The sequence below is a fragment of the Montipora foliosa genome, chromosome 6 (assembly GCF_036669935.1).
Source record: "Montipora foliosa isolate CH-2021 chromosome 6, ASM3666993v2, whole genome shotgun sequence".
Classification (NCBI taxonomy): domain Eukaryota; kingdom Metazoa; phylum Cnidaria; class Anthozoa; order Scleractinia; family Acroporidae; genus Montipora; species Montipora foliosa.
In genome coordinates, this window is record NC_090874.1 from 41689043 (window position 1) to 41704042 (window position 15000).

Genomic DNA, 15000 nt, shown 5'->3' on the forward strand with positions numbered 1-15000 from the left:
AAGCCCAATTGGCTGATAACAATAGACTTTCACAAAATTGACAGGTCCATCTAAATATTAATTATGGATCAACTTCTCCATACTGAAAATGCAGGACTGTCCAATCGTGAATTGTTAGGTAATGGTTCACTTGCTGTTAGTACATCACCATTGTTGAGTGCAGGCTGAGGAGAAAACCCACAAAGAACAAGGGATCAACCTACTGGCCAATGATTGAGCAAAATTAGACTATGAATCATGCTATCAATGTAGGTAAAACACAGTGCTGATGCACTTCCACTTTTGTATAAGATTTGCATAATACATTTGTAACCCACGAATGAAATGATAATTATATGAAAGGAATAATTATTATATATTGAACAGCAGAACTGAAATCAAGTGAAGCTATTATCCATGCAGTTATGAACGCCATTTTAGCGTAGAGAAGCCTGAAAACGTCAGGATTTCAACGAGCTATGAAGCCACTGATGTTGGGAGCTGGTCATTTGTGGGTTCTAATGTTCCCATGATGAATGAATCAATGAATGAAATGATGTATGAAAGGAATCATATATTGAACTGCAGATATGAAAATTGTAACCCTTTAATACATGGTAACACAGCACTCCTGTTCACTCAAGGAAAATGACACAACCCTAAGAGACTCAGGAATCAACCTAGAGGATCTGATCAGCACTGTGACAATGTTGGGTAGGAAGAGGCATGCAGCAGTTTGCTACATCAGATTTTGTTGCATTCAGTGAATTTTACTGCAAGAGACGTTGTAATAAAGACGCATGTTAAATGGAGGCTAACACTGGAACCATACACTTCTTATCAGTCCCCACAACTTTGACCAAGATATTCACAGGCAAAAGTTTGCCTCTATCTAGAAAATGCATATTGTGTTCTTTTGGGTTTTTACATACAGCATGCAGACATATCTTAATGGAGTTTGTATACCTGGTGCCTAAGCTGCGACTGGTCACCATAAAGTGACTGTGTCTTAATGACGTACGCTGAGCCAGGTCTTGAAAAGTAGGCTCGGTCTGTACTTGGAAGTTTGCCTTCTGTTTCAACCTGGAACATGTGCATCAGAAATCCTTGTGACAAAGTTTATACCTGTTCATAGCTAACTACAAGGATACCTAATATTATTAAATTCTCAACCTCGCATAATGCAATTCTAGCTTTCTCACTGGTTCACTGGATCTCAGTTACCAGCCATTGCACCAGCATTTGCCCTTATATAGAAATGAATGCGGCAAATGTCGCTCAGCATTAAATTTTTGGAAGTAACGTCACTTTCCCATCGTTTCTTAAATTTAAATAAAATTTAGCAAAACCGAAGGTTGAGAATTAAATAAAACAATTATTATCATAATAATAATTCCATTCACCCTTGTTGGATACAAGATGGTAAATAGCGCCCTGTTGGCTATTACCAATCTTGTATCAAACGTGGGTTCATGGATGACAACAGGCAACAAATTACATGTAATATTACAGCAGTATAACACAACATTCAATGCAAATACCACCTAAATCAATTTTCGTAGTAACACCACTGAAAATCAAAGATTATATTCAGTCTACATGTAGCCAAAAAGCTTTTCAGTCTTCAATGATTACCGTATCATTGATGTGGATTTAGAAGTATTTACAGTATAAAAAACATTTTTTGAGCCTCCTTAAGGTCCCATCCTCTTTATCTACATATGTAAGTCTAAGCATTTGCATATATATAAATGTATGTCAAAACAAAGACAGCACTTTGAATTTCTAAACAGTTCTTTCATTGAAGTTCATGCATAGTTGAGCTGGGGTTCATACCCACGTCTCCCTGTACCAACTACATGTACATACTGGTAATAGTTGGGGAAGTGGTAAGAATGCTTCCCTTTCAACAATGATTGTGTCTTGGGTTCAAGTCTCCATGTCATAATGGGGTTGAGATTGTTGGTTCTCTACTCTGCAGCAAGAGGTTTTTCTCAGCTGAGGGTATTTCAACGAGTGTTTTTCTCTTACATGCTCTGCCATATAAGACTTAAATAATATTAAAAGTAATCATTCAAGTAAAGCTATGATCCTCACAGTTATGAACACAATTTTAGCAATTGCCTAGAGAAGCTTGAAAAATTCAGGGCTTCAACGGGATTTGAACCTGTGACCTCGTGATACCGGTGCAGCGCTCTAACCAACTGAGATATGATGCCACTGACATTGGGAGCTGGTCATTTGTGGGTTCTAAGGAGGCAGCATGGTTGAGTGGTTAGGGTGTTGGGTTTGCATGCGGTTGCTCCGGGTTCAAATCTTGTTCTAACCTCTGGTTAGGAATTGTTTCCTGTTGTCCCCGAATCAACTCTACCATGCTTTGTAAAAAGCCAACTGGTTGCCTCCTGCCAGTTGGGGTTCTTAATAATGTTTCTGTTAACTTTGAATTGTTTCTTTCACATTGTTAAAAGTGGGGTGCCTGTAAACTAGCTTGATAGCTACATGTAAGTGCACTTCCACTATAAACAAAGCATTTACATTTTTTTTTTAGATAATGTTCCTGTCATGAGTGAATCAATGAATCATAATTATCTTGAACTGCGGATATGAAATCAAGTAAAGCTATGATCCTCGCAGTTATGAACACAATTTGGACAACTTTAGCAATTGAGTAGAGAAGCCTAAAAAATTCAGGACTTCAACAGGGTTTGACTTTGAACCCATGACCTCACGTTACCGGTGTGACGCTCTAACTTGATCTATATAATTATATGAAGCTACTGATGTTGGGAGCTGATCATTTGTGGGTTCTCTATGCAATTGCTAAAATTGCAATCATAACTGCAAGGATCATAGCATTACTTGATTTCATATCCACAGTTCAATAATATATATGATTCATTTCATAGATCATTTCGTACATATGGATTTGAATAAACATGTATCCTATTGTATTGATAAAAGATAAGACCAGTAGCACTGGCTCTGTGAAAACAAGGCTGATTTGTTACCTTCTTTACAATGTCCATCTTAATAAGTTGAGCTTTAGATGTTCTCTTACAACCAGCAGCTGAAAGAACACAAAAATTAAAGAAATGTTAACATTAAAGTCATAGATGGAAGACATATGACAACATGTCTTAACCAATAATTGTTATGGTGCGGCAAACTGACAAATTCTTCTATGAACACAAACCTGCAAAGAATGGCCAAATCACATCAAGTGCTGAAGCAAAATCTACTGCTGTTCTGGCAATTAAATAAGATCATGCAAAAACCTTTCAAAACAAAGTTGTCAAAGTGCACATAATTATTTTAAAGATATTTTGTTCTTAGCTTATTCTAACCTGCCAAAGTTATCTCTGATTGTTAAGTCTGGGTTGTGATCCATTAATGTCATGACGACCTTTCCATGACCTTGAAAAGTCGCACAGTGAAGAGCAGTCCAGTTTGTGCCACAATTGTAAGCATTGATGTCAGCCCTGTGAAATGGGTAGATAAAAAATGGAAGAGATCATTGAATATCAATAATGAGTCAAGTAATCTTAACTTAAAATTAAGGATTACCTTTTAACAGCATCTGGAAGGGGTTTCGCGTGATCCATGAATTGACCCAAATACAGTGCGTGAATTGGGAAAACTGAACAAATACAGCCGTGATTCATGAATAATACAATGTATATTAATCTGTGCTGCATGATCCTAATCCTTTAAAGTTGTAGTTTGTGAATCGATATTTCTGCTATTACAATGTTGTGAACATCAGACAACCTTACACAAATACATGTAATTATTATTAATTTTGTCTGTCAAGATGGTTCGCAATGGGTCTTCTGTCATTGTATTGTAACATAATCTACCATTGTCATGTTCCGTACTTGATCTCTGTTACCTCTGTGACTAATTTGAGAGATGACAGTGTAATCATTTGTCCAGGTCACTGCCAATCAAAGATAAAAGCTGTCTGTCAAATTTGTAACAAATGTTCACGTCCAGGTCCCCTGAAGGTTGCTGCAATGGCGAGAGTAAGGGTACTAATTTCATTTTATTTGACACCGGAATCAGACAAAGTAGAAGGACAACCCATCCACAAAGAAAAATTTAATGTGCCTATCGAAAGAGAGGGGCATAAAGCACTTCGAAAGTTCAAGAAACACTTTGAAAACTTCACACTTTCATTTACGAAATCGCATGAAGTAAAAGTCTGATATCAAATCGCTAGAATTAACAAAGTGAGGGCAGTGGAGTTGAACCATTTTCCATTTGTACACAAGATGCTTATAAACATGAATTGCCTAATCTCCTTGGCTACTAGTGGATGGTAGCGGAATGCTTCAAGGTAATTCTCTAACCAAATCTGTGATCCTTGAATTCCCCAAAGAGTTATGTGATTCATGAACGTACGAAAAATGAACTGGCCCATGATTCAAGATCTAGACCCCCTTCCAGACCCTGCCTTAACCCTAAGTATAGTTAAATAGGTATAGGTATATGCATTGCTGCAGGTCATTTTGTCCCTTACAGCTGTAGGTTAGTTTGCAACCAAACTAGGTCATTTTGTTTCAACCGTAATCATTTTATTTTAAACTAGGTTGAAATTGATAGTAGGAAACATCAACAAAAACTCATCAATTATTAGTAAGTATGTGTAATATAATATTGGTTAGTAAATTGGTCCTAGCGGAAAGGGGATGAACTTAGTGCAGCTTAGATTTTCATGAGTATTTTATAAAACCCCAATGGTTGTTAAGTCTAGGCACTAATTTTTAAATGGTTAGCATTAAGATTGGGGTTAGGCATACAGTGCATGATAACCGATTCTACTTTTCTTTCTCAGAGCTTTTTAGGACATTGTTCATTGATGAATCTCCTTAGGATGGCAGAGGGCAACAATATTGAATTATCGTCCAAGGAATAAAAGAAGTGAAACATACATGATGTCCTGTTGATTTTTAATTTGCTTACTTATTTCCTCTATCTTTTGCTTACTTTGAATTCGTAATAATCAAAGGCAAGTAAAAACAAAACTTTAAAAAATCAGGAAAAAGGGTTTCATAATCTGTTGATTAGAAGCCATTTTGTAGGCTATTGTAAGTGTTATTTCTTTTGGATTATGAAATAAAATACTTGTTTCTTTTTTTCAATTTTGCTGAGTCTGCTCGTAGTGATAAATCCAAATTTTGCGACTATTTTGGCACAGTCCCCTTCAAGTTCTTCAATTTGAGCAAAACTGTAGCAAATTTGGATAAAGGGGCGTTTCCTTTTCCGTTTTATTAATTTTCAGCGCCACATAATCCTGAAGTTCGAACTTCTTCTTTTTCTTCTTCCCTTTCTGGTGTATGATAACTGCAAAAGGGAGACTGCTGGCTGCCTGCAAATTATAAGTGCTGATAAGCAGTACTTAAGCTAAACACCCATTTCAAACAGTGCTGATAAACAGTATTAAATTTTAAGCCTCAGGAGCCATTTTTGAGCAGTTAGCTTTAAATAACTGTGATTCAGGGTTAGTCTGCAGTCCGCGGTCTACAGTTGGCAAGTGTCAGACATCGCTCTCCTTTAATGTCAGGCTCATCCTGCCACTTTTTCAAATTAGCTGTGACTTGTCCACTCATTTGTGGCTTTTTAATTTCTTTTCTTTGAGAGATTCCGAAAACCACTTCATAGTGGCATTTTGGCAGTAATTGTTCTGTGAATGGTTATGTGTTTTTTTACAAGCGGTTTCTCCAAGAAACCAGTGGTTCAGAGATGAGTTCTTTTCTTGGATTAAACTGCAAAGGTTATCTTTTGTTGTTCTATTTGCTGTTCCCGTGCCACCATCTTTTTTTCACTGTGGCAACGCTATGTTTGCAGCAAAAATCGGTTTGTTATCATGACTAGAAATGATGCCTTGTTCTGGAGGTGTATTTTGCATAGCAATGTAAATAAACTTTGTACAATATTCGGCTATTAATTTTTCTCACTTGATATCATTTACGCATGTGCAAAATGGTGGTTGTCGTGAAGGCTTGGAAATAGCTTAATGACTTCAGTTGCTGATTTGATGGCTTTGCGGTTAATACAGTGGAGAAGTAATCTCGGATGTCCTATGGTGCAAGAGTTCGAATCCTTGGAGTGGCATGGAATGTTGTGAAAGTTCAAGGTAAGAGGCACAGTCCGTTGGTAGTAAGCAAGGACAGAAAGGGGGAAGGAGAGGGAGAGAAGGTAAGTGGACGAAGAATGGAAGGCAAGGGAGAGGTGGAGAAAGGTGTTTTCTTTTTTATTCCCCCTAAAAATCCAGGCCCCATTTTTTTAAATTACCTCCCCAAAAAAAAAAGGGAAACCCTTTTTTAGACAGTTCATAATAACCTACAGTACCGCCCAAAAGTAAGTTACCACCCTCGTGTGCAACGCGAACTGCGTTGCGCACAACAGGAATCACGTCGTGCCCTACGCGAATCTTGTCGCACACTACAGGAATCGCTTAGCGCCCGATGGCAAAAAATCTGTAAGTGCAGTGGCTTGACGCTTGCGTGTAATTTTAATTGACCTTTAGTTTAATATTTTAATCATGGAAGGTGTTTGTGAAAGGCAGATTTGCAGGATGAAACTAAATGACCTAGTTTGGTTCAAATTAACCTAAGGAACAAAATGACTGGCAACATATATACGATTAGGCATTGCTTTAGTATTGAGTATTAAATGAAACAATAGCCTACAGTATGATGGGCAACCTTTCCCAAGTATAGATAAAGATGACCTCCAATTTGTTCCTCATGCTCTTGGACTGCTATCACAACCCAAAGACATATTGGTAGTATCACATATCCTCTATAGGTGTAGATACATTACGGCTTACCAGCTACAGTATTGACAAAACAGTTGCCAACAGCACTATAAGTAACCTTTACCAATTATAGCGATATTTCTCGTTATGTGACACCCACTGTTGTTAATATGCCAACCAGAAGCAAATTGGTTGTTGAAACAATAACTTCCTTTGTTCCGTGGCTGGCAAATATATCAAGGTTTGTAAACAAGAAATATTGCCATGATACAGATATGCGCTGTACATGACGTCACCTCTGTATGTTCCTCCTGCTGTTTGATTATGCACCTGTCACTGTAAAACCCCCCCCTCCCCCCCCCCCCCCCCCCAACCCTGGGGAAACATGGGGTATTAGCCACAAAGCAAAACCAAACAAGGATAATGCCCTACATACAGGGGACATAATTATTTTTGGTCTAATCCCTACCAAAATGAGGATAATCCCCCAAATAAAGGGTACAAAAGAACTCTTTGTCTAACCCTGCAGTATTACTTTCAAAAGTTATTTTGATTTTGGTCAAAACATTTTCACATGGAACAAGTGCCAAATTTTCCAGCTTCAACATCACCATAAGAGGAGACAAAGCAGTCCACTATGTCTTCAACTTTTCCAGCAGGAAATGCACACTACAAATGACTTAAAGACTCTACAGATTTCATCAATTTCATTGAAGAGATGAAGATAGGAAAATGAACTTTCCTTGTATCGAAGGACGTCACAAGTCTATAATTTTATTATACAAATGTACCACAGGAAGAGGGAATCACTACAGTGTGAAAAGCATACGAAACTAAAGGCGAAATGCTACTTAAGACTCATCCTCAAAGACAATTCTTTCCAGTTCAACGGAAAGAACTATCTACAAATTCATGGTACCACCATGGGTACTAAAATGGTTGTTGCCTTTGCGCATATCTGTATGGCTGATCTTGAGACACAGATTCTTAGCAAAAGCGTCTTAAGGCCAATGATTTGGAAATGATACATTGACCACATTTTTTCGTTGTGGGATATCAGCAAACCGGATATAGACAAGTTCATCACACAAGCAAATGCACACCGCACCCTACCATCAAATTTACAGCTGGGATCTCAAACACTGAAGCCACATAAATCTAGACACTGTTGTATACAAAGGCAAACGCGTACGCTTTCAAAATCAATCCATTCTAGATATAAAAACACACCTCAAGCCGACTGAAACCTTTCAGTACACTCATTTTTCCTTCAGCCACCCACCAGGTGTCAAAAAAGTATTTATGAACGGCAAAGCCCTTTAGACTTCTACGCACTAATTCTTCAAGAACAACTCTTGAAGAGATCATTTCCGAATTCAAGTCACGTCTCCGTACTAGAGGCTATCCAAAACATCTGATTGAGACACTCCTATCAGACATCAAATTCACAGAAAGGGAATCAGCACTGAAGCAAAGGAATGAAATCCCAAAAGATAATTATCTTGCCCTTAATGACACAGTTTCACCCGGCAGTGCCAAACTTAAACATGTTTCATTAAAAAATTGGCTCTTGATACAAACCAGCCTTCTCTAAGGCAAATTTTCAAAGAGTCACCACTCATATTTTTTCAAAGGGGAAAATCCCTAAAAGACATGCTCGTAAGAGCAAAGCTTTAAAGAGGTCAAAGACCTAAAATACGGTACAAAATTCTCAACCGTTAAGGAGTTGTACATGTGTAGGCCTGTCAATACTTGCTACTTCCTACTGTGTATATTCTGACCCCTTTCCAACTGGGTTATTAAAGTGTCCTTACTCCTCCTTGCTCGGACAAGGCAATCGACTAAAATGTACTAATCCCCCACCTCACAAGGAAAAGCAAAGGCCAAAATGTACTAATCCCCCACCTCTCTGGGAAGGCAACGCAGAAAAATGAATTAATCCCCCACCCCCTCGGGCAAGGCAAAGAGTCAAAGACCCCATAAAGCCTCACTCATGCCCCATGTCTCCCCGGGGTGCGTTTTTACAGTGACATAGTACAGGTGCATTAAAACTTCAACACATAGACAAATATTGGTATTATCACATACCCTCTATCTAAAAGGAGCTGTACAATGTTATTATATGCCCAAAAAGCTGCAATACAGATGGGTCTGAAACCTTCTGGAGAAAAAGAGTTCACACTGACACCTCGGTCTAAGATATCGGTCACCGCCTATCAAACCGAGATAAATAAGAAAACTTCAGAGAGCATTCGACATGATCAGAGATTCCCCACCTTATAATTCATCTTAAAGCAAAGAATATGGATTGTTCTTTTGATATCACACCTTGAAATCGCCTGATGCTGCAGCGCTTGTCAAGTCACCTCCGTCCGCCATCTTTGTTTAATGGACATTTACATGGTCATTTACATGAACAAACATCAGCAATAAGTAAATCCGCTGAAGCATAATCGCGGGCTGAAAAAGCGTGACTTGGCATCATCGGCATCATTCAAGTAAACAGCAAGCAGAGCAAGGAGATGGCTTCTGCACTCGATCAGCTTAAAAAATACACGACAATTGTCGCCGATTCAGGCGACTTCAAAGGTGAGAGATAAAAAAACTTAATGATTCTGTCATTGCTTCGTTTTTAGGGATAAATTTTTCTTCTTAACGTCCGAATTTTAGTCATCGAACAATACAAGCCCACCGATGCTACGACCAACCCTTCTCTATTGCTTGCCGCTTCCAAAATGCCTGAATATAAACATTTGCTGGAAGATGCTGTTCAGTACGGAAAATCACATGGAAGGTTAGACATCCCGATTTGCTTTTAGAGTAAAGATTTGCAAGTTAAGGCTTTCATGTGTTTGCATGTGAAAAATACAAACGCAAACGAAGTCACGCTTGAGCTATCCTGCAAAATTTTATGCGCTTTTAAATTAATTTGCTTGATGTTTACTTTCAGTGATTTCATTGCCACACGATGGGCATTATTTTTCACATGGCAAAGCCTTGTGGCTAGTGTCAATATCACTGCCAGAGGTTTTCTTTCGCATAGAGCTTTCATTTTTTGCAAGAATCACGTCACTTGTACAAGTATGCTTGCCCATTTAGGCTTTGAACTTTTATCTATTATTTCACATTTACTCCCACAATCAAAAAAAAATTCCGAACTGCCGAATTCAAACACTTATTTCATGTGACAAGCGTGTGTTTTTGTATTTGTTGTGCAAAAGGGCCCCTAAAAGACAAGTATACTTACTATAAGTTGCGAGTTTTTCTACACAGGCTTAATTTTAATTTAAATGACAACAGGAAAAAAGTGAATAATTCGATATTGGACTGTCAGTGTCTTTTCAGTGCGTATGCATTCATGACATCATCAAATAGCATACCAGTAGTTTCATCTGTAGGTTTTTAATTTACAGGATATGAAGGCTGGTTTTTAAGTGACCATGCTTCATAATAATTATTATGAACATTATAAATCTTCATTTATTAGTGAACTAGTGATTCATGCAGAAATAAAATGTGGAAGAACTAAGCTATCAATTGCAGCTACTGAACAGACTAATTTAATACCAGAGGTTCATCTGTGCTATTCAGAACACCACAAGCTGGAGTTAGGAGATGGAGGTGTTACTTTATTTTTGTCTTTATGCAATGAAATGAAACACATCATCTTCAATCCAGTTTTGATCTGGGTTTATCCTGTAAACGGGGGTGGCCGGATTTACCCCACTTTGTCAGCAATCTTTCTAACTCCTACTCTCCATCTCCCTCGATTCATGGCGTCCTTTTTCTCCAAACCAACGCTCTTGCTCTCCTTCTCCACTTGCGTCTTCCACGTCTTCTTTGGTCGTCCTCGCTTCCTCTTGCCCTTCACTTTGAACTCCAACGCATTTCTCAGAACATGCGCATCATCCCTCCTAAACACATGCTTATACCATCTCACTCCATTTGCCTTTGCCATCTGAACCACTGTTTCCTTCAATCCCAACATCTCCATCAGGTCCTCTGTCCTCTTTTTCTCCATCGGTTTTGCACCACACATTGCTCTCACCATTACTCTCTCAGTTCTTCTCAAGATTGCTACCTCATTTTCCCTCAGACACCATGTCTCAGTCCCATATAACATCGCCACTCTTACACAACTCTGATAAACCATTCCTTTCACCTTCAGTGAGAACCTTTTTGAGTTCAGCAACTCTCCATATTCCCAGCCAATTCTTGCTCTTGCTGTCACAGCTGCCTCGCAGCCACCACTTGCATTCACCCTATCCCCCAAATAACAGAAACCTCTCAACGTTTCCACCTCTTCACACAACTCCTCCACCGGTTCCACTAATCCATCAGCTTGCTTCTTGCATCTTCCACACAAAATCTCTCCCCAACCTCGAGGTCCCCCTCTTTACTTTCGCGCATCTTCCATGGATCCATTTCCCTCATTTCACACACAACACTGAATTTGCCATTACTCGCTTCCCACAAATACCACATGAATTTACCTTACTCACAGACACTTCACCTTCTGCCCCACTCACTACCACTTTTGTCTTCCGAGGTTCACCTTCAGCCCCTTGCTTTCAAATGCCTCCTTTCATTTCCAGAACTTTTGCCGCAGTCCCTCCATCGTCTCACTCATCTTGAAACCAAGTCATCTGCATACAACATCTCACTCATCAAACCATTTCTCACACTCTCCGTAACCACATCGTCCAAGATCACAAAAACCAACGGCGACAACACGGTTCCCTGGTGCACACCAACTTTAACCTCAAACTCCTCGGACAACTCTAGCCCAACTCTGATTCTTGTCTTTGCATCTTCATACAAACTCATCACTGCTCTCACCATTGCCTCTGGTATAACTCTCTTCCTCATTGCCCACTCCAATACCTTTCTTGGGACCCTGTCAAATGCCTTCTCCAGGTCAATGAAGCACATTTACAACTTTTTCTCCTTGTCTAAGTACTCCTCTTGTAACTTCCTCAAATGAACACTGCATGTATCATTTCTCTGCCTGGCATAAAACCGAATTGCATCTTGTCCACTTTCACCACACGCCACAATCTCCTCTCTAGCACCTTTTCTACAATCTTCATTCACGGGTAGGGGACTCCATAATTATGTGGTCTCAGGGAGTAGCGTCCCTGACTTTCCGAGCTAGTTTTCCACCACATTTCTCAAAATCATGGGAGAGGCTTTAGTCTCGGGACCACTCGTGTCAAAAAACCGAGGTTGGGGGTAAGCAAGGGCATGCTCCCCGTAGAAACTATGCGCTCCAATAAAACCCTCATGATGACAGCAGGAATTGAAACGCAGTGATTTATTATAAATGCACAGTGGATGTCATGGGGTGTGGATTGTGTGTGTTTGGGGGGAGGAGTGTGTTGGGTTGGGCTAGTATTCTATAAACAGTTACAAGTGCCCAAGACTTATAACAAGATGAGCAGCACTCTTAGAAGTTTAGAGCCAGCTGTTGAATTTGAAAAGTAGGCAACATTGTACAATTGATCATGTCTGACATTTTAATCACTTTAAGGCCTGAGGTCCCTATTGACAAGTAAAATCTATAAGTGGTCTCTGGGAGTAAAAGGGTTATTGGAAGCTGTCTATATACGTGTATACTAAAACAAAGTTGGGGCAGCAATTTTTTTGTCAGCAGCCTACTACTGCTTTTGACAACCCTAATTTGTCCCTGTTTTTGATCTTTTGTTCTTCTTCTTAACTTCCTCTTTCTTCTAATTTTTAAGCACCCTTGAACAGCAAGTGACAGAAGCAATGGACAGACTAGTAAGCATAGAGAATATAATGGAACCTACTAAAGACAGAGTTGATGAGAAATTATAGAGTATACCCATTGATATTTGTGTATGAGATCACAATGATTTCAGATATCCAGAGTTGGGTAGTAAAGACCAAAACGTTTTTTAGCTTAGCAGGTTTTATACCTTTTTCATGTTACTATTATATGTTGCATGTAAAATCAGAACAAAATTCATAAAGAAACAAGAGCCCTTTGAAAATAAACAAAAATTACTGTTTACTTTCAATGACATGGGCCAAGGAAACTTGTCAATCCTTTTTTGGTTGAAAGACCAGTAAACAGTAGTGTGGCCAGTTTGAATGCAGAAGAAGAAGATTACCGGTAGTTTTGATTCTCGATTGGCTCTCAGTCCGAGAAAAAAAGACTCAACGATAAAAATCTTTCAGATTTGATATGGTTGCAGCTTGCATAATTATGTATATTTTTTTATAGGGTGGGGGGGGGGGGGGGGGGAGGGGGAGGGGAGGGTTAATTGCCCACCCATGTGGAATTTCTTTTGGAGGAAATTCAAGACAGCGGTGTAAGTCAACAAGGTTCCAACTGGGGACCACTTGGCTCTGACTTTGAATGCCTTGTTCTATCAATTTAGTAGCTAAAGTAATGCGAGACAGATGGTAGTCCCTTGGGAATTTGAAGAAAGGGGGGTTAGGCATCTTTACCCCTTCCACAGGTCCCCCTCGGTTGTTGCACATGGCTTTTGTGAAGTTCTGAAATGTTGGTTTTTGTTTAGTTCATCCTGTTTGGTCTTGAAATACTGAAGATCATTCCTGGTCGAGTTTCAACAGAGGTTGATGCAAGGTAAGTGAACTATGTATCGCCATTGATAATTATCCAATGACCAGAAAGTCCATCCATTTAAAATATCATAAGAATAAATTAATATTAACCGCTTACTAACCGAGCGTGAGGGCCTTGCTGGGAAATATTGGCCCGAGGTCGTGTCAGTACAGACTGAGCGCAGCGAGGTCCGTACAAGAACCACCGAGGGCCAATATTCCACAGTAGGGTCCCGAGCAAGTGAGCTTAGTACATGTAAGTTGTTTATTATATGGATGATTGTTTCTTTGACAAAAGGTGGTCAAGCTCGGACTCAAGGAAGCTTTCAATTTCTCATTTTTCAAATTATTAGCTTCTATACAGCGGAGAAGAGTGTTCATATCAGTATAGCCGTCTTCTCGTTTGTGTTTGCACTTTTCTGTTGGTTCATAAAATTGTTTATGGCCTTCCAGTTTTCGCTGATCATCAAAAGTTGCCAGATCTTCAGGATAATAAAATGTTCGTCTTAAGTCTTTATCCATGTTTGGAATCGGCAAAAAATCAATCTTTTTAGCTTTTTCTGGTACTTTCGCTGTGAAGAATGACAATATTCGCAATTTTTTCGCAGTTTTGGTTTCAAATAAAGTTGTTTCCAATTATGAATTTGCCGGCTTTGCTCCAAAACAAAAATACACGGCTTGGACCGTTTCCATGGAAATGGTCCATACTGCAAAATCCCAACCAAGAAAGAACCAATCAGGCCCGGGTTGCTCGAAGCATGGTTAGCGCTAACCAGCGTTAACTACCATGGAGACCTATAGGGTTTGATACCTCTTAACCAACGGTTACCGGGTAGCGCTAACCAGGCTTCGAGCAACCGGCCCCTGAGCGCTTGTATTTGCCCAAGACTGGCTTTGCCATATCATAATAAATAGATTTAGCCAAGCCTAAAAGCGGAGCTCCCTGGTCATTTATTCTTACTGCCTGTAGGGTTTGTGAAAACAAAAGGTTTCGAATTGTCTGCGTTTTGATGTTTCCGGTTGCTGCTTTAATACCTAAATTATTTTCTTTGCTTTCTCGCATAGAAAAATTCATTGCCTAACTAGTGAATTCCACGGTAAATTTTATGCTAGAAACTGATATTGCATGAATCACAAAGCGATGAGTGCGGGATGGGCTTTTTCAGTGAAATTTACTTAAGTTTGCAATTCACCAGTTTGGCAATAAGTTTTTCTTGAACCGCATGAGTTTGAAAAGGAACAAGCACAACCTCAGCAAGCAAATGGAAAAGGAAAAAAAAGCCATTTCAGAGTCAACTGTCAATAGCCAGGCAATAGGAATCACGCTAAAATTAGAAGCCATAAAAACAACTTTGTCAGTTCAAGGTCAAAGAAGAGTTTTACTGATGTACTTTATTCCACTTTATCTCTGAAAACAAGATCATTCACATTTTGATGTATTTCACAAACTTCTCAAAACACAAGCTAGTGAGATTTCCCTCTAATTAATTTTTACGAGAGCTCATTGCGAATACGTGTTTATCACATAAGGGCAAAATTTTCTTGTCACTGTCGAGGCACAATGAAAAAAAGTTGGGCAAATGAATTAAATAAGCACTTGTTCGCTTGCATTTTAGAGCAAAACAAACAAACAAATCAACCTTTTCTTTATGTCCAAAAGAGTACAGAGA

The 15000-nt window shown here is 39.2% G+C and overlaps 2 protein-coding genes across 3 annotated transcripts in view; one reads left to right on the forward strand and one right to left on the reverse strand.

Annotated features, from left to right (window-relative positions):
• LOC138007387 (cyclin-dependent kinase 4 inhibitor B-like) overlaps positions 1 to 9158 on the reverse strand; it is a 10816-nt gene extending 1658 nt beyond the window's left edge. Inside the window, exons 1-7 of the mRNA XM_068854256.1 lie at positions 9068 to 9158; positions 8828 to 8952; positions 3324 to 3458; positions 3173 to 3225; positions 2988 to 3046; positions 946 to 1062; positions 1 to 164 (exon numbers count right to left, since the gene is read on the reverse strand). The exon at positions 1 to 164 is cut by the window's left edge and continues 1658 nt beyond it. Coding sequence (XP_068710357.1) covers positions 69 to 164; positions 946 to 1062; positions 2988 to 3046; positions 3173 to 3225; positions 3324 to 3458; positions 8828 to 8952; positions 9068 to 9118 — 636 coding nt within the window. The 5' untranslated portion in view covers positions 9119 to 9158 and the 3' untranslated portion in view covers positions 1 to 68. The remainder of the gene's footprint in view (positions 165 to 945; positions 1063 to 2987; positions 3047 to 3172; positions 3226 to 3323; positions 3459 to 8827; positions 8953 to 9067) is intronic.
• Positions 9159 to 9194: 36 nt separating this feature from the next.
• The window catches only part of LOC138007385 (transaldolase-like), a 17559-nt gene continuing 11753 nt past the window's right edge, over positions 9195 to 15000 (forward strand). For both annotated transcript variants that reach the window (XM_068854253.1, XM_068854254.1), the window contains exons 1-4: positions 9195 to 9328; positions 9410 to 9533; positions 12481 to 12520; positions 13285 to 13352. In XM_068854253.1, the coding sequence (XP_068710354.1) occupies positions 9262 to 9328; positions 9410 to 9533; positions 12481 to 12520; positions 13285 to 13352 (299 nt within the window). In that variant the 5' untranslated portion in view covers positions 9195 to 9261. The remainder of the gene's footprint in view (positions 9329 to 9409; positions 9534 to 12480; positions 12521 to 13284; positions 13353 to 15000) is intronic.